The sequence below is a fragment of the Peromyscus maniculatus genome, chromosome 5, assembly GCF_049852395.1.
Source record: "Peromyscus maniculatus bairdii isolate BWxNUB_F1_BW_parent chromosome 5, HU_Pman_BW_mat_3.1, whole genome shotgun sequence".
Classification (NCBI taxonomy): domain Eukaryota; kingdom Metazoa; phylum Chordata; class Mammalia; order Rodentia; family Cricetidae; genus Peromyscus; species Peromyscus maniculatus.
This window is the reverse complement of record NC_134856.1, coordinates 47,537,485-47,560,285: the sequence shown is the minus strand read 5'-3', so window position 1 is coordinate 47,560,285 and position 22,801 is coordinate 47,537,485. Positions and strand designations below refer to the sequence as shown.

The 22,801-nt window shown below is 44.1% G+C and overlaps 1 protein-coding gene across 1 annotated transcript in view; it reads right to left on the bottom strand.

Moving 5' to 3' along the window:
- Positions 1-22,801, bottom strand: part of Vat1l (vesicle amine transport 1 like) — a 164,279-nt gene that overhangs the window by 57,390 nt on the left and 84,088 nt on the right. Inside the window, exon 7 of the mRNA XM_006974063.4 lies at positions 20,581-20,775. Coding sequence (XP_006974125.1) covers positions 20,581-20,775 — 195 coding nt within the window. The remainder of the gene's footprint in view (positions 1-20,580; positions 20,776-22,801) is intronic.

Below are 22,801 nucleotides of genomic sequence, written 5' to 3'. Positions count from 1 at the left end.
CTAGTCTGGTCTACATAGTGAGTTGCAGCACAGCTACACAGTGAGAGCTACACAGTGAGAGCATTTCCCAAAAAAGGAGGAGGAGGAGAAGAAAAGAGAATAGAAGAGGAGGAGGAGGAGAAGGAGGAGGAGGAGAAGAAGAAGGAGAAGGAGAAAAGAAGGAGAAGGAGAAGGAAGGAGAAGAAGAGAAGGAGAAGGAGAAGGAGAAGGAGAAGGAGAAGGAGAAGGAGAAGGAGAAGGAGAAGGAGAAGGAGAAGGAGAAGGAGAAGGAGAAGGAGAAGGAGAAGGAGAAGGAGAAGGAAGAAGAAGAAGAAGAAGAAGAAGAAGAAGAAGAAGAAGAAGAAGAAGAAGGAAGAAGAAGAAGAAGAAGAAGAAGAAGAAGAAGAAGAAGAAGAAGAAGAAGAAGAAGAAGAAGAAGAAGAAATCAGAATCTAAGTGAATAGATAGGTAAGCCACATTGGTAAACCACTGTCATTTGTGATAAAAGAACAAACCAATAATACTAGGAATAAAAAGAGTACTCTGAAAGAATACATGCAGAGATGGAATTTTCAAAATTTATATATTTTTGTACATGTATAAGTGTTTGCATGTATGTATGTGCACCACATGTATACAGAACCCACAGAAGCCAGAAAAGGACATTGGAATTCCTGGAACTGGAGTTACAGATGGTTGTGAGCCTCCATGTTAGTGCTGGAAACTGAAGTCAGGACCCCTACAAGAGCAGTAGGTCCTCCTAACTACTGAGTTATTTCTGTAGGCCCAGAAGGGGCTACTTTTGTTTGTTTGTTTGGTTTTTTTTTTTTTTTTTTTTGAGAGAGGGTTTCTTTGTGTAGCCTTGGGTATCCTACTAGCTCTGGAGATCAGGTTAGCCTTGAACTCTCAGAGATCCACCTTCCTCTGCCTCCCAAGTGCTGGGATTAAAAGCTTGCACCACCACTGCCTAGGCAGAAGTGGGTTTTTAATGGTAATATTGTGACTCTGTTATGTATTTAATGTCTTTTTGAAAAGTGACATAGTTTGATTTTTTTTCTAAAAGTACCCACACCAATGTCTCACAAACCAGAGCCTCAAAGACTGTATATAGCTTTTTGCCATTTCTCTGTGAGACATTGGGACCTGTGCTTCTTTTCCCACATTTTTTCTATACTTTGGGTCAATCTGTTGGCTCGTGTACAAGTCTTCGGTAGGTAGTAGAGCTATTTTTTTTTTTAAGTATCTACTAAAAGTGTGAACAGATTCATTCTCACTCTCATAGAACACCAAGCTCAGAAGAGATACGGAATTATATATGCTAACTACTCACCGCAGCAAAGTCTATTTCTAAAATTAATTTACATAGCAAATGTATGTTTAAGCCTTAGATTTAACATTGAAAAAAAAAGAGAGAAGTATAAATCAAAGGTCGGGCTTAGATTTCACAGGAGAGAAGACGATGTCTTCTGTGTCCTTGCTCTGTGGTATACTGGTGGTATGGCATCCAAAATTTACAAGGGAGGAACCTCTGGTTTAGTGTTTCTTGCCACACCCTCCTTACTAGTAGGCAGGTATGCAATTAAACAGAGGGCATGTCTTCCCAGGCCAGATATGCATTCCTCTTAAAGAGACTTTTAGTAAGTAGCCACCATGCAGGGGCAGCATTATATGGTCAGGGCAGCGGCACAGTCTCTTTATCTTTTGATGAGTTTGTTTATTTGCCAGCGTGTCTTCTTTTGAGGACCATCCTAGCTGTGCATAGCTTTTTGAGGGTCTTATGTTTTTACACCAAATACAGCACTGTTGAGAATTTTGGTTTTAATCTCCATTTTAGAACACTTACCACATTTGTTATATAAAAAAAACCCAGTAATTAAATGAGAAATAGTAGTTGAATTTCATCAAGTGCCGTGGCATCTATTGAGATAATTACACAATGTTATTATGGAAATAGGATAAATTATATAAATAATTCAGACTGCTGTTGTCCCCTGACATGCACAGGTGAGGTTAATTACAAAAAGGAATGTCATCATGCATTTCCAACTTTATCCACGGCCCTTGCTTTTATTAGAACACAGAGAAAAAGAGAGGAATATGATAAACCCATTAACCAGCAACAGCTATGGTTGTGCATGCTTTTTGATTTCTAATAGAGAAAATTTGGGTGGATTATACTTATATCATCAGCTCCCTGGATATATACATGGTTCCATATATGCAAACTGAACCAGTTATGGACTGGACATATGTGAAGCACAGTTGTATTGGTACAGAACAAGAGAGGCTTTCCCCCTGTGTGGTGAGGAGTGGGGATGAGCAGTGTGGTTCATTTAATACAGCTTGTCCAAGAAGAAGCGGATGCTGCCTAGAATGTTGACCTGGGAGTTATCCAACAGTAAGAGGCACCCAGTGGAAAAGACCAAGATTAATTGGTGATGGATGTCAGGGAATGGGGAGGAAGTTCAGATGGCTTGCAAGCCATGGTCTTGGCCCTACCTATCTTGTCTAAAGGGAATCCATTTTATTTGCTCTGATCAGGGAATAAGTCAGCAGATGTGAGCACAGGCTTTTGATAGAATTTAGGTGACAATTATTCTAAATGACTCTGTGACTATAGAGGCATAAAAAGAGAAAATGCACCATCATTTATAAATCATAGGTAAGCTACAAAGGAAGGCACCAGCTTGTTCCTGAATCTCAATGTCACAACTCCAGTCCCACCTCCGACCCCTCTGGCTCTGATCTTGCTCTTTAACCCAAGTCCTTCTATCATTCTTTAATTCTCCCACAGCTATGACCTTAGAGAAAAGTCCAGATCCTCCCCTAGCTATATTGACAATGCTCGTCCAAAGTTCGCACTGCCTCACCGAGTTGTGACCCCATGTCCCTTCTCTAGCATCACAACAGACTCTTAAATTGCTTATACAAACTCAGAAGAAGACCTGGGGCACCCACAGTTAAAGCTATGGGGGGGGGGAGAAAGAGTCATAAAAGATATGTGCTGTGATAAAGGCTGGAATGGGCTGCATTAAAACAGGAACTTGTTTTCTTTAGGGTGGTACAATTCTGGGTGATTGCTAATGCCTTTTAATAGTATTTGCTAAATGTTGGACTTTGTGGCCATATGGTACTTACATTATTCTTTTAGCTGCAAAAATGGCACAAAAGCAGAACACACACACACACACACACACACACACGCACACACACAATCTAGAATAAAATGACCTTAAATTCTGTTACTTTTTAAATCATCCTTTTCAGTCTATCTTTGTGAAAATCTGCATAATGGTCACAACCCTTGTCCTGCTGTCTCTATGGATTCCCTGTGGGTCCTGATCTCTACAAACGATGACGAGTTAAATTCTATGAACAGGGAGGGTGCCACTGTTTCCCATTTTCACCTCTGCATTTTCCAGTATAACCTTGCATGCTGTAGCTTGGAAAGTGAAGTGATCCTTTGGCGTATGTCCAACTGGTGAGCCAGGAAATGCAACAAAACTAAAACAAGTAGTACAGGATTTGCAGTAAGTGGGGGTGAGGCCCAGGAGGTGACAGTGATGGGGTTCAAGCCCTGGCTTTGGAGTGAAACGAATCTGTGCTACCATGGAGAGTTTTGTGTCTTAGCTGACCTGAGCTCGTGGGAGCTCATGGACTCTGGACTGACAGCTAGGGAGCCTGCATGGGACTGACCCAAGCCCTCTGCATGTGGGTGATAGTTGTGTAGCTTGGTCTGTCTGTGGCTCCTAGCAGTGGGACCAGGATCTGTCCCTGGCGTATAAACTGGCTTTTTGGAACCTATTTCCTGTGGTGGAATGCCTGGCTCAGCCTTGATGTAGCGGGGAGGAGCTTGATTTTGCCTCAACTTGGTATGCATGCTTTGTTGACTCCCAAGGGAGGCGTTACCCTTTCTGAGGAGTCGGTGGTGGGGGGAGTAGAAAGGAGGTAGGGGGAGGGCATGGGGGAGGGAGGTTGGAGGGGAAACTGTGGTTGGAGTGTAAAATAAATAAAAATTTTTAATACAAAAGAGTTTTGTGTCTTGGCAGCAGAGGTATCGATGCTCTCCATCACCTCTGTCTCATCTGGAATGTGAGCTTCCCTCCTCCAGCCACAGGGGGCTGACGTGAGTCAACCCTACTGCACCTCCTTAGAGCATTAAGATTTCATCTTCACGTCCCTGTCTGTCCTCACCCACTCGTTCCCTGTTGAGTAAACTCCTATGTATGTATATGAAGTTGCTAGGGAAACTATCAAAATGAGACATTTGAAAGAGAAATGGGAAAGGTTTTCTCAAGAACCCTCTCTGGCTTTTAATTTTTTTTTGACATTTTAATTGTTTTGTGTGCCTCTGTGGTGTGTGTGTGTGTGTGTGTGTGTGTGTGTGTGTGTGTGTGTGTGTGTGTGTTTTCATGGCCAAGGCACGTGGAAGTAGGAGAGTGGGAGTGGGAGTCAGTTCTCTTCTTTCATTCTGTGATCCTAGGGATTCAACTCAGGCACCAGGTTCGGCAACTAGCTGTGCCTTTACCTGCTGAGTCATCTCACCTGCCTCACACTCCAGCTTTGACCCTCCAGCATCCAGCCAGCAACTTGTATATTGATTGCAAAAGGCTTTAGAGCAGGCCGGGAGACCCAGGGTTATTCCCATTTCATAGATGCAAAAACTGAGGTTTAGAATAAGAAGTCCACTGTAATTGGAGAAATTAGGGACTGATGAACCAGGGTCTTGAAAGTAATTCTCTCTCTCTTTCTAATAGCCCTGAGCCACGACGTTTCAATCATAAAGGATTTGGGAGAACCGGAGAGAGAGAGAGAGCTCAGGATAAAGACATCCTTACTCTTAGAAGGGATCTGTGTTCTGGTTAGGAGCACAGTCTCAGGAGACAGTGAACCCGAGAGTCAAGTTCTGGCTCCATTACTTTGCTGTGTGATCCTCACCTGGTCATAGAACCCTCTCTCTGAAACTCAACTTTCTTGCCTGTAAAATGGGGTAAAGAATTGCTTTTTCGGGCTGGAGAGATGGCTCAGAGGTTAAGAGCACCAACTGCACTTCCAGAGGTCCTGAGTTCAATTCCCAGCACCCACATGGTGGCTCACAACCATCTGTAATGAGATCTGGTGCCCTCTTCCATATACATAATAAATAAATAAATCTTTTTTTTTTTAAATAAATCTTTAAAAAAAAAAAAAAGAATTGCTTTTTCCTAATGGGACCACCAGGCATCAGACAAGTGTATTTAAGGTCTCAGGGCCAGCATCAATTCCGCACTCCTGTTCCCTTGTCACCCATCCAGGACTTGGTGGGCAGCTGCTCACTTACAGCTTATTAAATGACTAACAGGCACATGGCACTTTCCTGGCAGAGCCTCCCCGGATAAGCTAACAGTTTAGTAATCAGAGACTGGTTGGTGTAGGGAGGAGAAAGGCAAACAGCAGCGTGTGTTTATCATGTGTGCTGCAATGAGCTTCTACCCCCAAAGCAGATCCACAGACGCCTTTGGCAGGGACTGAGCAACATAAGGCAGAGCACCAGGGGTCCCATGGTGGCACCAGGAAACCGCCACACGAGGGCCAACTGCAGGATCAGCGAAAGACATGCCTTTCCTCCCTTCTGAAGGGCAGAGGCCCCAGGGACTTTATACACATCACCTCTGGGCATCACTACAGTGTTTCCATTGAGAAGGTACCGCCATTATCCTCATTTTATAGAGGATAGAGCAAAGTCCAGATAAGAAGTGAGGTGATTTCCTGAAGGAAATAGAGGCTGGACCTAGCAGAAGGTACATGGAAACCTTTTCTAGAATCTTCCCTCTGAATTCAGATGCCCAAGTTTGTTTCTTTGGCCCTTTATAGGCCATAGCACAATTGTACTTTCCCATCATTTTGGATCCATAAATTATGTTTTGAAATGTGTCTTCCCCCCTCTTTCCTGCTAGGTTTTCAGCTATAGGCTAATCAGGCTATGCCCAACTGCAGAAACCTCTTTCTTACAGCTACATTTGATATAAGAAAATGGCAAGCCCCCTACCAAGATCCTGTTTGTAAATTTCTAATTCTCTAACAGACTCCCCTGGTGCCTGAATTCCATGAAATTGACAGGTACTACTTTTACTTCCCGAAGGAATTTTTTGCAGACCTCAGGTTGTTAGAATCTGGGACAGCAGAAGGCTAGCTGCATAATGGGTACATCTCAACTAGGTGTCCCTCTCTCCCCCGGCCTGCATCCTCAGAGCATCACATTTCTTTCTTGGGAGGTAAGACCCTCTCTCCGCTGCTCAGTAATCAGAAACACATGAACTGGGACTGCAGGCCCATACTGTGTACCACTCATCACAAAACCTTTCCCCTTCCTCTGAGATGTAAGAAGGAATTCCCACTCTGCCTTGTGGCCTTAAACTCTCCTCAGAGCACCACTGCTTTCTCTCTCTCTCCATCCCACCCTCGGCTGGGCGGTGGTGGCACATGCCTTTAATCCCAGCACTCGGGAGGCAGAGCCAGGCGGATCTCTGTGAGTTCGAGGCCAGCCTGGGCTACCAAGTGAGTTCTAGGAAACGCGCAAAGCTACACAGAGAAACTCTGTCTCGAAAAAACAAAACAAAAAAAAAAAACAAAAAAAAAAACCAAAAAAACAAAAAAAACAAAAACAAATCCACCCCACCCTCTCTTACTCCCCCCACCCAGTCTATGGCATTACTAAGTTTCTTATCCAAAAGGGTGATCCACCTCAGCCCCTCCACACACCCCCAGTCTTAAACCTTTCACTCCTTAAGTTTGTATGTTGAAATCCTAATGCTTAGGACCTTAAGCTGTGACCATCTTTTCAGATGCCGTTGGTTAGATGACAGACACTGTGCTGGAGGAGGGCAGAACCTGGTATGATCTGTGTCCTTAGAAAATGGGGAATTTGGGAGACGGATGCATGCAGGGACACCATGCTATGAAATAAACGAAGAGACCAGTGGATGCATCTACAGGCCAAGGCACACTGGAGACTGCTAGCAACAAGGAGCTTAAACAGGCATGGACAGATCCTTGTTCACAGGCCTCAGAAGGCATTAACCCTGGTGCCATCGTGATCTTCTCCTTTCTGTTCACCATATTGAGACAAAAAGTTTTAGTTGTTTCAACTGCCTGGCCTACAGTACTCCATTACAGTACTGAGAGTGAGTGACCACACAATTCCTCTGGGAAACAGGATCAGCTGTTCCCATTCTATAAGGAAATTGAAGAATGGAGAAATAAAGTGTTAGAGGGTAATGGCTAGAAAGCAGGAGGGTTGAATAAAACAATCTGTTGATTCAACAACTTATACTATTTATTTAGGGGTTTGCTCACAGATGGGAACAAGTCTCATGTAAATAGAGTACTTGGCAATTGAAAGTTCAATGCATATGGATTCTGGGGATTGCACAATAAAAATAAAAAATCCTATAATAATTACAGGGACATGACAATATCTCCATTTCTTTTTCGTTTGTGTGTGTGTGTGTGTGTGTGTGTTTCTACATACTTGTCTTGTCCATGGACATGCACGTGGAGGTCAGAGGCCATTGTCAGATGTCACCCCCAGTTACTCTACCTTAGTTTTTAAAATAGGGTCACTCTTTGAACTTGGAGTGTGCTGATTCAGCCAGACAGGTTGGCCAACAAGATTCAGGAATCCTCCTGTCTCTGCCTTCCTCAGCACTGGGATTACAAGTTTGTCATTGTGCCTGGCTCTTTAAAAATGTGGGCTCTTGGGAATCCAACTTAATCCTCATACTTATACAGCAAGCTCTTTGCTGACTCATCTTTCCTGCCCCAAGTATCTTCATATCTAATGGAGGAAACAGAGGTTCAGAGAATTGTTGATGGGTTCCCAAGGATGGGAGTGGAGCTTGTTCACAGCATGCTCAGCTGCCAGGCTGTGGCCTTTATCCCTGCACCCTCTGATGTAAATGTCTGTGCTGGGGTGCAAATGACTCCTTATCTGTGGCATAGCAAGCCCTTCCATCTAGTCTGGTGAATAAATCAACATCTGTGAATAGCTTACCTCTGTAGATACCTTGGAAAATACTTAGAGATGATTTCCATTGCCCTCTTGCAAGTAAGATATATAAAATAACTTCCCTAACAGCTCCAAAGGCAAAGAGAACCATTGGCATCAGCAGAATATAGCTTCAGATCTTTTAAAAACCCATCCAGGAGCTGCCTACATCAACGGTCCCTGGCTTGCAAAAAAGACCAGCTTCACAATATATTTTCCACCAAGTGACAGGGGCAAAGGCAAAAGATAATTATTTTCTTCATAACAGGAATGTATCCAAGCTGAGCCTGTGGACTTCAAACAGGAGTGTTAAGCTGTGGATAATATACTGAGGTCTGTGGTGCAGATAGGACTGTTTGGATTAGGTCTGAATGGGAGATGATGCACTGGGCCAATGAAAATGCATGCTCTGAGGCACTGGAATTCTCTTGAGTTCTTCTTGCTTGGGACCTTGTTACCATAACTCTGTTGCAGTGGTGTGGCAATGCACTTTGACAGCACCACGGACTTCTGTGTCAACAATAGGCTAAGCAGTCTGTCTATTAGGTCATTTAATTTTTTCAATTAGAAATGGAAGTGACCATTGCTCTCTCCATTTTCACAGGTCCATGAAAGTGACAGTGAGGGAGGTGAGGCCCTGGGCTCTGAAGGCAGAAGCTCCTAACTGAGGGTCGGGGTATTGACAACAGGGAGGGAGTTGTGTTTTTACAGAGCAGCTGATATCATCTTGCCCGAGTCTTAAAAATGACCAGAAATTCTTTAGGAAGACAAGGAAGAGTGAGCAAAGTCTCCAGCATGGAACAAGGAAGTGAGGTGCAGAGCCACAGTCATCCATTGAGGCTAGAACCATGGGCACCTGGCTGGGGCATCCCTACTATCCCATCTGATTTCACTTCTTTCAAGATCAGCTCCCCCCCCTCCCCCGCCCGCATCATTTTGTGTTTAGCCTGATGAAATTCTTTGTTCTCCATGGATGTGTCTGCCTCTCTCTGTCTCTTTCTCTAGCTCCTTGGCCTTAGCTGGGCTGTAACACAGACCCAGGTCTCACTCCTGCTCAACTCTCTTCTCTTCATTTTATTTCCTTCTTATAACGTTACACATTGACTTCTACCCCCTGCCTACTCCTTGTGTGTAGATCCAAGCCCCGTGCACAATTGTTTCTAAAGCTCAGAGACTGCTGTGGCCACCGGGAGCTACTCTGGATGTGTTTGGGACATAGATGGTGCATTAGATTCCAGTTGCTGCTGTAACAAATGGCCACAAATACAGGGGCCTCAGCCAATACACATTCATCCTCTTACAGCTGTTTAGGTATAAAGCCTCTTGTGTACTAAAATCACTGGAGCTATCTGTGTACTTTCTGGAGGCTCTGGGTCCTTGCCCTTTCTGGTTCTTACAGTCTTTTCCTATTCCTGGACTCACGGCCTTACACCAAATCACCTTTCATCCTCTGATTATGGTATCAAAATGCCTTCTGTTTCTGGTCCCTACTTTTCTTCTTACAAAGCCCCTTGTGACTACACTGAAGCCACCTGGGTAATACCGAGTCATTTTAAAGTCCTTAACCACATCTACACGGTACCTTTGTCATATGGGGTAGCATATTCAAAGATTAGAAATTTGGAAGTAGACATTGGTTTGGTTTTATTTAAAGTTGTCCTTGCTCAGCACCTTGCATAGTAACTCCTGATCTTTGATATCTCAATGCTTTAGGCTTTCACTCCATAGCTTAGGCTGGCCCAGAACTCACTATGTAGCCTAGACTGCTTGTCAATCCTCCAGCCTCAGCCTCCTGACAGATGTGGACATCTTAAAAATTTTTAACTTATTTGTGTGTGTGTGTGTGTGTGTGTGTGTGTGTGTGTGTGTGTGTGTGCGTGCATGCACACACATGTGTCATGGCACATGTATAGCCATTAGAAGACAACTTTCAGGAATTGGTTCATTCCTTCTAGCAGGGAAGGAACTCGGGTTGTTAGACTTGGAGGCAAGCACCTTCACCTGCTGAGCCACCTCTCCAGCTGCAATCCGGACATCTGTGAGAAGATGCGATTCTGCTCGACACAGATAAGTGAGCTGAGTTAGAGCTATGCAATTTATTTGGCCTGTTGGACAACTAGGAGCAAGGGGCAGGCAAATGCACAGGTAGGTTTAGAGCCACAATCCGTGGAAGTGTTTAGGTGGCAGAAACCATGTGGCCGAGGGGTGTGCATGGAAACAGGGAAGGCTTCCAGGGTGGGTCTCACAGTTCAGGGGGATACAGTCCATCACAGTAGAGAAAGCATGGTGGTAGGGATGTGAGGCAGCTGGTCATATGACATCCATAGTCAGGAAGCAGAGAACCACAAATGCTGGTGCTCAGTTGTTTTTTTTTTTCAGTCTAGGACCCCAGGATGATGCTATCCACATTTAAAGGTAGGTCTTCCCACCTCAACTAACCCAATCTAGATACCCCACCACAGATGTCCCCAGAGGCTTATCTCCTAAGGTGATTCTAGATCCTGTTGACAATCAATATTAACTATCCTCTCTCTCTCTCTCTCTCTCTCTCTCTCTCTCTCTCTCTCTCTCTCTCTCTCTCTCATATATATATATATATATATATATCATAGATTTAAATATAATTCAAGTATCATATAGTTCATCCATTTGTGGTATGCAACTCAATGATTTCTAGAATATTCATGGAGTTGTGCAACTACCACTACCATTTACTGTAGAACATTTTTATCCCTCTAATAAGAAATCCTGTGAGCAGTCCCACTCCATTTCTCATAATCTTTCACCCCAGGGAATCCCTAATCCACTTTCTAAGCAGCCCTCTTCCAGACTTGGGCTCCTGTTGGATGCTTTCCAGGCACTTACTCTGTCTGATGCCAAGCAGCGGGCTTATGCTGGCTGTCAGTCTGCCCTACCTACACATTTCCTTCCCAGCCCTGGCTGGTCAGACTTCAGCCCTCACCACACCACTGAAAGACTGGCAATGGGCCCTGGTTGAACCCAATGACATCTCCTTTACACACCCCTGGTAGCAAGCAGTGGCCAATGGTAATGGCCTATCATAACTATCTGCCTAACCAATGACACTGCCTAAGGATACCTCATCTGAGTCTGACTGCCAAATGAAGGAAGGGGCATGCTAGCCTTTCCCTCTGCAGTGGAGGAGTTAATAATCCTGCTCCCAAGTTCAGAGTCAGGCTCCCTGGGTCTCAAGGTCAGCTTTGATACATACAAGCTCTCTGATCTTCAGAAACTTTATCTTTGTATGCCTCCATTCCTCATCTGTTGTCACAGCTGTTGTCATGGTAACCACCACTCAGGGTCCTCATGAAGATTAAATGAATGTTAATGCCTCCACAAAGTATGTGGTATATAGACTCCTTCTGTGCCGATTCCTAATATAATTATTTAGCTCATTCTTTTGTTCGGTGAATTTATTCATTGCCATTTTTTTTCAACAGTGTCTAGGCTTTAGATTTCTCTGAGGTTCAAATGTCCTGCAAATTCAATTAAATGCAGGGTCTCTGGGCAGTGAAACCTCTCCAAAAGCTCATTTTGTGGTCTTACAGATGAGTCTAATAGCTCCCTGGGTCTTTGGGTTACTGGAGAGTTTAAGCAAGTTAATACATGAAGCATATCGAACACTGTCTGGCACATCTAGAATCTCCCAGATATATTAATGGGCACAGTTATCCAGTCCTCTTCTCTCCCACATGGATGCGGGGCTCAGCTCTCTGGGGACATCCCTACATGATTTTCCTGAATTCCTTAAACAAAACTCATGTCTGTCTGAGTTTTTAAACTTTCTTACAGAAGCTTCTAGATTTCATCTGGGCATTTGTTTCTATAAACTGACCGCATCATCTCTTAACTTCCTGGCCTATAGTTGAAGCCTATAGCTACGTTAGGACTGTCAATCACCTCCTCCGTCTGCCAGCTCTGGCCTTGAGTCATGCCACTCTCCTATGATTGCTTCCCCATATTAATCTCCCTTTTATCCAGCTGCTCTTTTGTCTCAAGGCATAGAAAAGCACCCATGAAGCTCAGCATCTAGCCTTTCTTTCCTTCCATTCATGCCTTTAGACAGCCTGTATCTGTTTGGAGCTAGTATTGGCTTCAAATGAAAGACACAAATATATTCAAGCCGTGACTATCTACACGAAGCTAAAGTGCAGGTTATGCATAATGAGACATTCAGGACACACACATCAAATAAGTGACTCTGTTTGGGCAGTGACCTTCATGACACCACAGCAAAGAGAGCGATACATGGAAGGGCATAATTAACATAATTGACAGAGAGGCAACCAGGCCAGAAGGCTGCAGAGACAAATTGTTCCCTGATTTCGAGCAGAAGGGTGACATCATCACATAGACCAGTTCTAGTGAACCATTCTACAATGATGGGAGTGTTCTAAACACACCCTGTTCAGTATGGTAGCCACTAGCCACATGTGGCTTCAGAGTACTTGAAACTGCATTTTTAATGTGACATAACTGAAACTTAAAGAGCCACCTGTGACTAGTGGTATCATATGGGAGACTATAGCCAGGCTCTTGATGAAATCATGTTGCAAAATACTATACATGGTGCCTTCAGCAGAGAACTTATAAATATATTGAGGGTTGGGAAAATAGTTAGGGCTCTAAGATGCTCACTGTTGGTAGTGCAAGGACCTGAGCTAGATGCCCAGAACCCAAGAGCCCATCCAAAGAAGCTGAATGAGGTGCTTTGCATGTAGAATTCCAGTGCTAGGGAGGCAGAGACAGGAGGACTGGAGTTTGCTAGCCAGCCAGACTAGCTTACTTGATGATTCCAGGCTACTGAGAAACCCTATATTAAAATAAAATGAAGGCAGTACCTGAGAAATAACACTCAAAGTTGTTCTTCAGCTTCCAAAAACACACATGTACATAGATGGTCTCATGAACATGGGTATCCACACACATGTGCACACATCTACCAACATGGGTATCCACATTCATGTACACACATACACAGTTATTAAGATCTCACAGAGCCATTTGTGAGCTGTTAACTGGCAAATGGGTAAAGTCTGCAGTGATATAGTCTAGACACACAGCCTTTTGATGATACTGGTGTTTTTTTTTTTTTCAAAAGGGTCTCATATAGCCCAGGTTGACCTCATATTTACTACACAGTCAAGGCTAGCTTTCAATCTCTGATACCTTCATTTCCCAAGAGCTAGGGTTATACATGTGTACTATCTGTATTGTTTCTTAAAATGTTTTCTTCTTTAAAAAATTTATGTTGTTTTTAATTATGTGTATCTATGTATGTAGGTACAAGCATGTGAGTGTAGGTACCATTGGAGGGCAGGAGAGGGTGTCAGATTCCCTGGAACTTTACTTACAGGTGGTTGTACCAGATGTAGATATTAGGATCTGAATTGGGGTCTTCTGCAAGAACAGTATGCAGCCCTAACTAATGAGCCATCTCTCCAGTCCCACTGTTTTTGTTTATTGTTTTTTTTAAGGCAGGGTCTTGGCCTATAAACTAGGCTATCCTGGAGCTTACTTTGGAGCCCAGGCTGGACTTGAATCCATGTTCCTCTGCCATCAGTGCCTGTGTGCTGGGATTACAGGTCTGTACCATCAAGCCTCACTTTAGGTTCATGACAACGTAGATCAGCCTTGGTGGCATGGTTGAGCCTCACTAGACTGGGAATAAAGTGGTGTCATACTCTCTCATAGCAACCCCATTAATCAGAAGCCAACTCCAAGTCTTGTGCCAGGCAGCAAAGGTGTCTGTGATTTGGATCCATTCCCTAAACCCTATGTCCTCTCCCATGCTTACTCTGGAGCTTTCTCTCTGACCCACCTGCCTTATTCCTGCCTGTGATTTTCACACTGTCCCTGCAGTGTGTGGTATTTTTGTGATACCCAACATCAACCAAATGGTTTCTATCCATTTAGTGTGTGTGTGTGTGTGTGTGTGTGTGTGTGTGTGTGTGTGTGTGTGTGTCTTGTATGTTTGTGTTCACCTAGCTGTGTATACATGTCCCTGTAGGTGTGGATACTCATGTGCTTATGTGTGTTTGTGGAGGCCAAAGGTCAATATTGGGTATTTTCCTCGATTATTTGCATCTTATTTTATGAGACTGAGTTTTTCATTGAACCTGGGTCTCAACGATTTGCTCAGATTAGGCTAATAATCTACATGGGTCTGTCTGTCGCTGTCTCTGCAGGGCTGCATTACAGGCTCGTGCCACCATACCCAGCTTTTATGTGGGTACTGTGTATATAAATCAGGCTCCTCCTGCTTGTACAGCTGGAACTTTACTGATGGGGACATCTCTTCCCTCTTCCCTCTTCCCTATCAGTCTTAAAACCATCTCTGAGCATTTAGTTCATTCTTAACTTTGTTCTCTCTGATTTCACACCCAATTGCAGTTGACACTCATACCCTGTGATTGATTACTGCTGTTCTCTAATTATTTCATTGGTTTAAGTTTTGTTAACAACTCAAGGACAGGAAACAGGTTGCCTATGATTTGTGTCGACTTGACAGCTGAAAGTACTATGAGGGCATAGGAGGCGCTTGTTTACTTACTTTTCTGGTCCATGTGACCTAATGACTGACAAATGTAACTTAAGGAAAGATGAGTTTATTTTGGCTCCATATTCAAGGGTACAGTCCGTCATGGCAAGGAGACATGGCTGCAGGGGCATGGCAGCTGGGGAGCATGGGGTGGCCGGTCACATGGCACCCATAATCAGGAGGCAGAGACAGATGAATGCTGATGCTCAGTTCTCATTCTCCTTTTCATTCAGCTCAGGATACCAGCCCAGAGGATGGTGCTGCCCACGTGTGTGTGTGTGTGGGGGGGTGTTCTCTCCTGAGGTATGCCTTTCTGGAATTGCTCTCAGAGACACACCTAGAGGCTTGTTTCCATGGTGACTCCAAAGCAAGTCAAGTTCACTATGAAGATAAGCATCACTAGTGCTCAAGGAAACAACAGCTGCTGGGGTGACAAACACAAATGTTTTGTCCCCTTTCCAGCTTTAAACTGCAAGCTAATTTTCCCCCCACAATATAAAATACAGGTGAATATTTAGCATCTGAAAGCAAATGGGAGACTATAGTATCCCCCACTCTGCTTTGTGTATTAAATTTACAATGGAGTCCCAGACAGATGGCAAGAAAAAATCCTTAATCGTGTCTGATATTATTAAATCTTCTTGTCTGAGGGCTCAGAGAGCCCAAGAAAATTTTCTTTTAATCCCTTTGGGTTTTATATTCTATAAATGGAGTTACATAGCTGGTCTGAGAAGCAATTTTGTGTAAGCCCTTACCAAATGGGAGGAGGGAAATCATTACAGTCCGCCCTCGAAGGTTCTCAAGCAATAAGCATGCTCTACTCCCTTTAAGCCCAGAAGAGCTGCGTGGGCTTGATAAATGGCTGCATTTGGCCCGACTGCAGCTCTAAACAGATGTCTGTAAATATTGTAGAAGAGAACCCTCAGAAAGTTGGTGGGTGTCGCTGATGAGTGGCTGTGGAGGCTTTGTTGGCAAACAGGCAGCAGCCGTCTGTCTCCCTTCTGTGGAGGACCAGCCTGCTATGCTGATTACAGTTCCTTTGTTTTTCTGGTGACTGGATCATTTACTATAGCTTCTGCTACTGAAGCTTCTCCTGCCTCCTCCTCCTCCTCCTCCTCCTCTTCGCCCTCCTCTTCTCCCCTCCCCTGCCTCCTGGGACAGGGTATCGTGCACTCCAGGCTATAGAGACCAAATTCACTATAGAGACCAAGATGACCTCTAACTTCTAATTTTCCTGCCTCTGCCTCCTGAGTGCTGGACTTCGTGGCATGCACCACAATTCCTGGTAAAAGTGGTGCTTTGTGTAGCAGTTGCTAAGCAATGGAGCTACAACCCCCAGCTCCATAGCTTCTTTGAAAGCTGTGATCCTCTACTAGGAACAGTTTTCCATCACCCTTGTCTTACCCAGTGGCCCAGGGGACGTGTGACAATAACTAGAGACAGTTTTCTTTTATTGTTGCTGCTGGCATCTAATGAGCAGATTCAACATCGCATAGGGCAAGCCCCCCACCCCTGATGAAGAATTATCCAGATCAAAGCATGATTCAGGCCCTAGGTGAAAAACCATGACTTCTTTCTTTCTGCTTAGAAACCCTGTGTTAAAAATAATAATATTTTATTTTTACTCGAAATTGCATTTTTAACATTTTATTAAATAAATTAACTTTTTCTCTTTTTCTCTCACTCTCTCCGTATGTATGTACGTGTGTGTGTGTGTGTGTGTGTGTGTGTGTATGTGTAGATGTGTAGATTAGAGGACAACTTGTGGGAGTCTGTTTGTTCCTTTCCTTTTGTGAGTTCCAGGGATCATCAATATTGGTGGCAAGTACCTTTACCCACAGAGACAACTCGCTGGTTCCAGGAAAATATCTTTGAAAAAGTATAGCTTATTTGTTTCTCCACTTACTCATCTATTTTCTCAGCAGATATTTATTATTGAGCATAGCAAGTGTCCAACCAGTCCTGTTTCCGTGTGGTGCTGGGCTCACTGGTTCATCCATTACATTATGCTGTGTCCTGAGCATCCACTCTGCCAGGCATTGGAAGCCTATATGTAGGATCTTCCTCACATCCGGGTTACCTTCTAGGAGATGCGAGGCAAGAGTCAATGCACAAGCCGATCAACCATTGGTTAATACAATGGAGACTACCAAACAGTGGAAAAGGAGTCAGTGACCAGGGCAGGGGTGGCTTTTTTGGAAGGCAGGGACAGAGAAGGCCTTTCTGCATAGGTCACAAAAGTAGTCATGAATAGTGGGGAGGATGTACATTTAATGCAGAGACGGCAACTACTTCTTCAGAGGTTCAGGGAGGGGAGGGTGTGAGTAGGCTCAAAGACCAGAAGATTGGAAGGTGCTGAAGTGTGGGTGGGAGAGGGTGGGTGGATGCATAGAGCATGAGAAAATGGTTGGGAGTACAGTGGATCAGGACTCGACTAATCTCAAGAAGACAGGGATTTAGACTGGGTTCCAGATTCTCTCTCTCTCTCTCTCTCTCTCTCTCTCTCTCTCTCTCTCTCTCTCTCTCTCTCTCTCTCTCTCCCTCCCTCCCTCCCTCCCTCCCTTTCTCTCTCTGTCTATGTATATGTGTGTTAACACTCAGGAGAGAGTGGGAAGAAGAGAGGATGTCTTAGTTATTGTGCTATTACTGTGAAGATGACCAAGGCAACTCTTATGAAAGAAAGCATTTAATTGGAACTTGGTTTTATTTTCAGAGGTTTAGTCCATTATCATCATGGTAGGGAGCATAATGGCATGCAGGCAAGTGCTGGAGCAGCAGCGAGACAGACAGACAGCGAGACAGAGAGAGAGAGAGAGAGAGACAAAGACAGAGACAGAGAGAGAGACAGAGAGAGAGAGAGAGAGAGAGAGAGAGAGAGAGAGAGAGAGAGAGAGAGAGAGAGAGAGAGAGATTCTAGGCCAGGTAAAACTTCATGGAGAGGAAAAAAGTCTGCAAAAGGTCATTAGAGAGGCCATGATGAGAAGAGTCTGGGAAGGGAAACACTTCTATGTGGGAACTAAGTGATCTGTCCCCCCAAGCCCCAACCTCCTGCTGTCACTTGAATCTGCAATGTTCCCCACAGGCTTGTATTTCAAGCATTTGTTCCCAGGCTAGTGACACTATTTTAGGAGGCTGGGTCCATCTGGAGTTACTGGTCACTGGAGGTGGGCCCTGGCTCTGGTGCTGCTCTCTGCTTCCTTGTCATCTCTGATACGATTAGCCAATCCCACACTCCTCCACCACCATGATCTGAGATGCTCTGCCATGCCTTTCCCGCCACAAAGGAAGGAAAGCTTCTGAAATTGTGAACCAAAGCGACACCTTCATCCCAGGTTGTCAGGTAGTGTGGTCATGTGAGGAAAACAGCGAACACAGCCCCTCCCAAGAGCTTATTACAAGCAGCAAGCTTTCTGGGTGTTTTTGCCCACTTCAGTAGTTTCTGTTCCTTCATACTCCTTGGATATAAACTCTGTAAAACCCAGGGATATTATCTACCTATTATTCACTGTCTCTTCAGCATCTCCCCAGAACTAAGCACACAATAATTACTCAGTAGGTGTTTCGAGACTCTATTACTACTGTAAGCAAGGAATAGTGTCAAATACTAAGAAAACTAGTGGACCACCTCTCAGGTTTTAACCCTCATCGGCTACCAGATTTGCTAGGTTCCTTTGGGCACTGAGTTTAAACCTGTCTATTTTTTTTTCAATTTAAAAAAATTTTTAAAATTAATTTTACATATCAACCACAGATTTCCCCTCTCATCCCTCCTCCCATTCCCCCTCAGCCTTCCCTGCAACCCCAACCTACCCCCCCCCTCTGCATCAAGGCTGAGCAAGGCATCCCATCATGGGTAATGGGCTCTAGAAAGCCAGCTCACGCACCAGGACTAGATCCTGATCTTACTGCCAGGAGCCCCTCAAACAGACCAAGCTACACAACTGTCTCCCATATGCAGAGGGCCTAGTCTGGTCCCGTGCAGGTTTCACAGCTGTTGGTGTAAAGTTCCTGAGTTCCTATGAGCTTGTAAACCTAAGTCTTATATGTGCCACATGGATGAGAGTTTGTTCTGATTGTTCCTGCTTTTCTCTGGCATGCCACTATGAATACCATACAGATCTCCGATTCATTAAATTGAAAAGATTTTCAGTAAAATGATGACAAGAGGCAAACCATCTTGGCAATTACACAGGACAAAGAACACATTATTGTCTGATTTACTTTAGCAATAAATTGAATTACAATGAGCATCTGCAATAGAAAAAGATGGGAAGGAAGGAAGCTGGAATGTTAACCACATTATCCTTCTCTGGAATGTGGATGTGCAGTTTGTCTTTTATTTATGCTGAGTTGATTTAGGAATGTCCTGTACTGAATATTGATTTAGGTTATCACAATAAACAAGGACTTTGGGAGGCTGTTCTTTTTTTTTTTTTTTTTTTTTTTTTTTTTTTTTTTTTTTTTTAAGGTTGTCCATGATACTTCAATATTAGAATGGCATACATGCATATAGTTCAAGTTCACAGTTAATCTGATGGCATGTTACCCCTCACCCAAATCTATCATACACACTTCTGACTTAGACAACTTAGTGTTTGCAACTTAGGTTGTAAAAGTTTCTGGGACCCTGCCCCCCAAGTTTAAAAGCACTTATCCCAGGGTTGAGGAGATGGTTCAGTAGGTTATATGCTTGCTCTGTAAGCATAAGGACCTGAGTTAGGACCTTCACCATCCATGATGGTGTCCATTTATAAGCCCAGAACTAGAGTTGAGATGGGAGGAAGGCGGAGCTGGGAAGTGCTGACTGGCAGTTTAGCCTAAATGCCAGTGGAGAGTGTATTAGCCTAAATACAAAGTGGAGAGTGATTGGAAAACAAGTGTTTTTGTTTAATCTTGATGTCTGGCCTTCACACACACATACATGGATGAGTGTACCACTCATGGGTGCACCTACTTACACACACTCTTCATGTACAAACATACATTTATCCAACAAGCACATCTTCTATAAGGTGTCTCATCCATGAAAACAATGCAAAACAAACCAAGAACACAGCCCATGCCGACTTAAGCATTTTCCCAGGCCTCATGGCTGAGGGAGATCTGAAATCACCCCAAATCCAGGCCACAAGCTTCCTTTATTCTCACAAGGAGCTGTCATGATTGACTTCCTATATGCTTCACCCTTGTCTTGTCCTGAAGGATTTCTAGACTCTTTGAAAACTACCTTCCTCCTTGAGTACCATATGAAGCAATCCAGCCAGTTTCTACTTTAGCTTCCTTGAAGGTTATTTTGTTCACACTTCAAGAATGTTTTCCAACACCAGAACTTTTGGCAATCTGTCATCATCAACAACACCAGCAGCAACAAAACTCCTAAGTCAGTTCAACACCAAGCTAAACATCATTACCGTGTCCACCGTGACAGCCGACAATGTCTCAAAGGGGCACAAAGCATCCAGTGTCTGCATACAAATCATTTCCATCAAGGTGAGCTACCTTGATCTTGATCTCTCATGTATCCATACAGTGACAATATTCATGACATTTTAACAATGTTCATACCCTTATGTAATCAAGGTGAGTTGGCTATATCCATTCAAATTTGTTGTCTTACCTGGAAATAAAGCCTTCATGTATAAATGCTGGAGATGCATGGCTTGAAAGCCTCTTGGGACCTTGAAGTGGTCCTTATACCTAAAGCACCATGATCTAGATATGCCAAACCTGTGGGCCACATGTGGATACCTATGAACGCAGTCCAACAGAAAATAATGAGGTTACTTAAAATGTTATGAGATTTTTTTTTTCAATGATTTCTTTCTTGTTGCTCAACTGTGTATTTCTTGAGTGTGAACTTGGTAGGTGACAATGTGGCATTTTGATGTCAGAAGGTTGGGGTCACCTACTTTAGGACTTTTGTTTAGAACAAACCTGGAGAAAAATGGTTTTGTAAAAGATAGTCATGGCTGCCCGAAGTCCTCGAAACAAACCAAGAAGGTTGCTTGCTTACCTCCTCCAGGGCCCATAAGGAATCCACCACAGGCTTGATCTTCTTCTGGTTGTACAGCCCTAGGAGTTTCTCCACTACTCCCCGGATGAGGCCTGAGCGGCCCTGTTTGAAGAGCAGGTTGAGGAGTGAGAACCCTGCGATGACTTTGTTTTCTTCATACAGCTTGATGGGGTTCACTTTCTCCACCTGCCACCACTGCAATCAGAGAAGATTCTAGGTTATGAAGTCCAAAGAGGGGGTTACATTGTGCAGCACTGCCTATGTCTTGGGAATATTATCTATTCCAAGGTAGCCAAAATTGAAACTGGTTGGACTCCAGTGGACCAGCAAGCAGTCTTGGTGATACATCTTTTAAGCATCTATTTCTGGATCCACAGCCGTTGGTGCAGAGGATATCCTAGACAGCAATGCTGTGTGAGGGCTTTAGTTTGGAGAGAGAGAGAAGGCTGGGCATCCCTTTTTCTAAAATCCCCACTCTAAAATGCTTCAAAAGCCAAATCTTTTTGAGTGCTAACATGGTACCGTAAAGGGACACTAAAAATCCTGTCTATGCTGGGAATGTAGCTCAGTTGGGACAGTGCTTGCCTAGTACATATGAAATTCTGGGTTCAAATTCTACAACAACATAGAGTAAACAATTTGGAGATAGATGCTTGTAATCCCAGAACTTTGGAGGTAGAAGCAGAAGGTTTAGAAATCCCAGGTCATCTTCAGCTAAAAAGTGAGTTTCAGAACAGCATAGGCTACAGCAGAACCTGTCTTAAATACACACACAGACACAGACACAGCCAGACAGCCAGACAGCCAGACACACATTATAAAACTTATATCTTATAACTTACCTGTAAATATTCCAAAATATGGGAAAAAAGTCTCTCTTTCCCCACCAATGCAAATTCTGAAGCTCTTCTCACCCCATTGCCTTGGATAAGGTTTCTCAGTCTATTCGAGGCCACAGGTTGTTACAGTAGTTAAGTGTGTGATTAGGATCATTGACTTTGGAGTGGATCCTGGTTGTGTACCTCACTCCCCATTATTCTTTGCACTTCATCCTTCTCAGCTGACTCAAATGAAAGGATACACTGGCATCTTCCAGGAGGGTCCAGAGTAAAACATCTGGCTCTAAGAATGGTTGTGGGGATAATGAAAGAGTCCTAATCTAGGGATGTTCACAGAAGGACAAAGCATTGGGGGCATGGTGGAGGTGACCCCCATGAGTGCAAGATCACCTTTTTACTTTTTTTTTTTTTTTAAGAGGGTGAGTTGGGGAGGATAACGACAAGGCTACTGGAAAGGTAGGTAGAAAGGAAGGTCAAGTTAAGAAGAGAACACAGCTTGGAGTGATAAATCCAAGAGGTTGGGACTGCGTAAATGGCTCTCCTGTGGGTTCAGCCCTTGAAATGTGACAAGGATTTTAAGGTCAAACGTACTGCTCTTCTGGAGCTGCCCCATCCCCGGCTCTGCTAAGTGTGATTCCGTGGAAAGGTCCGTGAATGTGGCTGTGGGTGTCTCTCCGTTTGCAGACTGTGTGCCTGGCATGCATGACACTCCGGGGTTGCCCTCCAGCACCACAGAAAACTGGACACGGCAGCACCTGCGCGAGAGCTTCAGGTTTGTTTGCAAACCGTCTTCCCTGACTCTTGCTCTCCCAAGCATCCCCAAACAGAGGTCCAAACTCTTGGGCCCCATGATTGAGCTTGATGCCTGCACATCTGTAGGACCTCAGTGGATGTTTGTGTAATGCCAGCTGATGCTACAGGCACTGTACATCTGTGACCAAGAGCTCCAGGGATGGCTCCGTGGGTAAAGGGGCTGGCCCCAAGGCCTGGAAATCTGACTTTGATCTTGGGACCTACATGGTGAAGGCAGAGAACTGACTTCTGCAAGTTACACTCTGCTTCATGCATGCTATGCTAGGTGTACACACACACACACACACACACACACACACACACACACACACACACTTAAACAAGTGTACTTTCAATCCTCTATGAAATTTCTAGAGGTGAGTGTCACTTGTTAGCTGTGTAACTAGGCAATTCACCTAACCTCTCTGCGTTCAGTCTCCTTATATAGCTTAGGGAGAGGGAGGTTGTCATAGGAAGTAAATGTGTTCATGTGAGATGCATGCCATTACAGCAGTGTGTGTGTACCACAGGCTCCATAAGCATAGACAAATTTAATTGTCCTTTTAATCTGAAAGCCATGTTTTAGATTT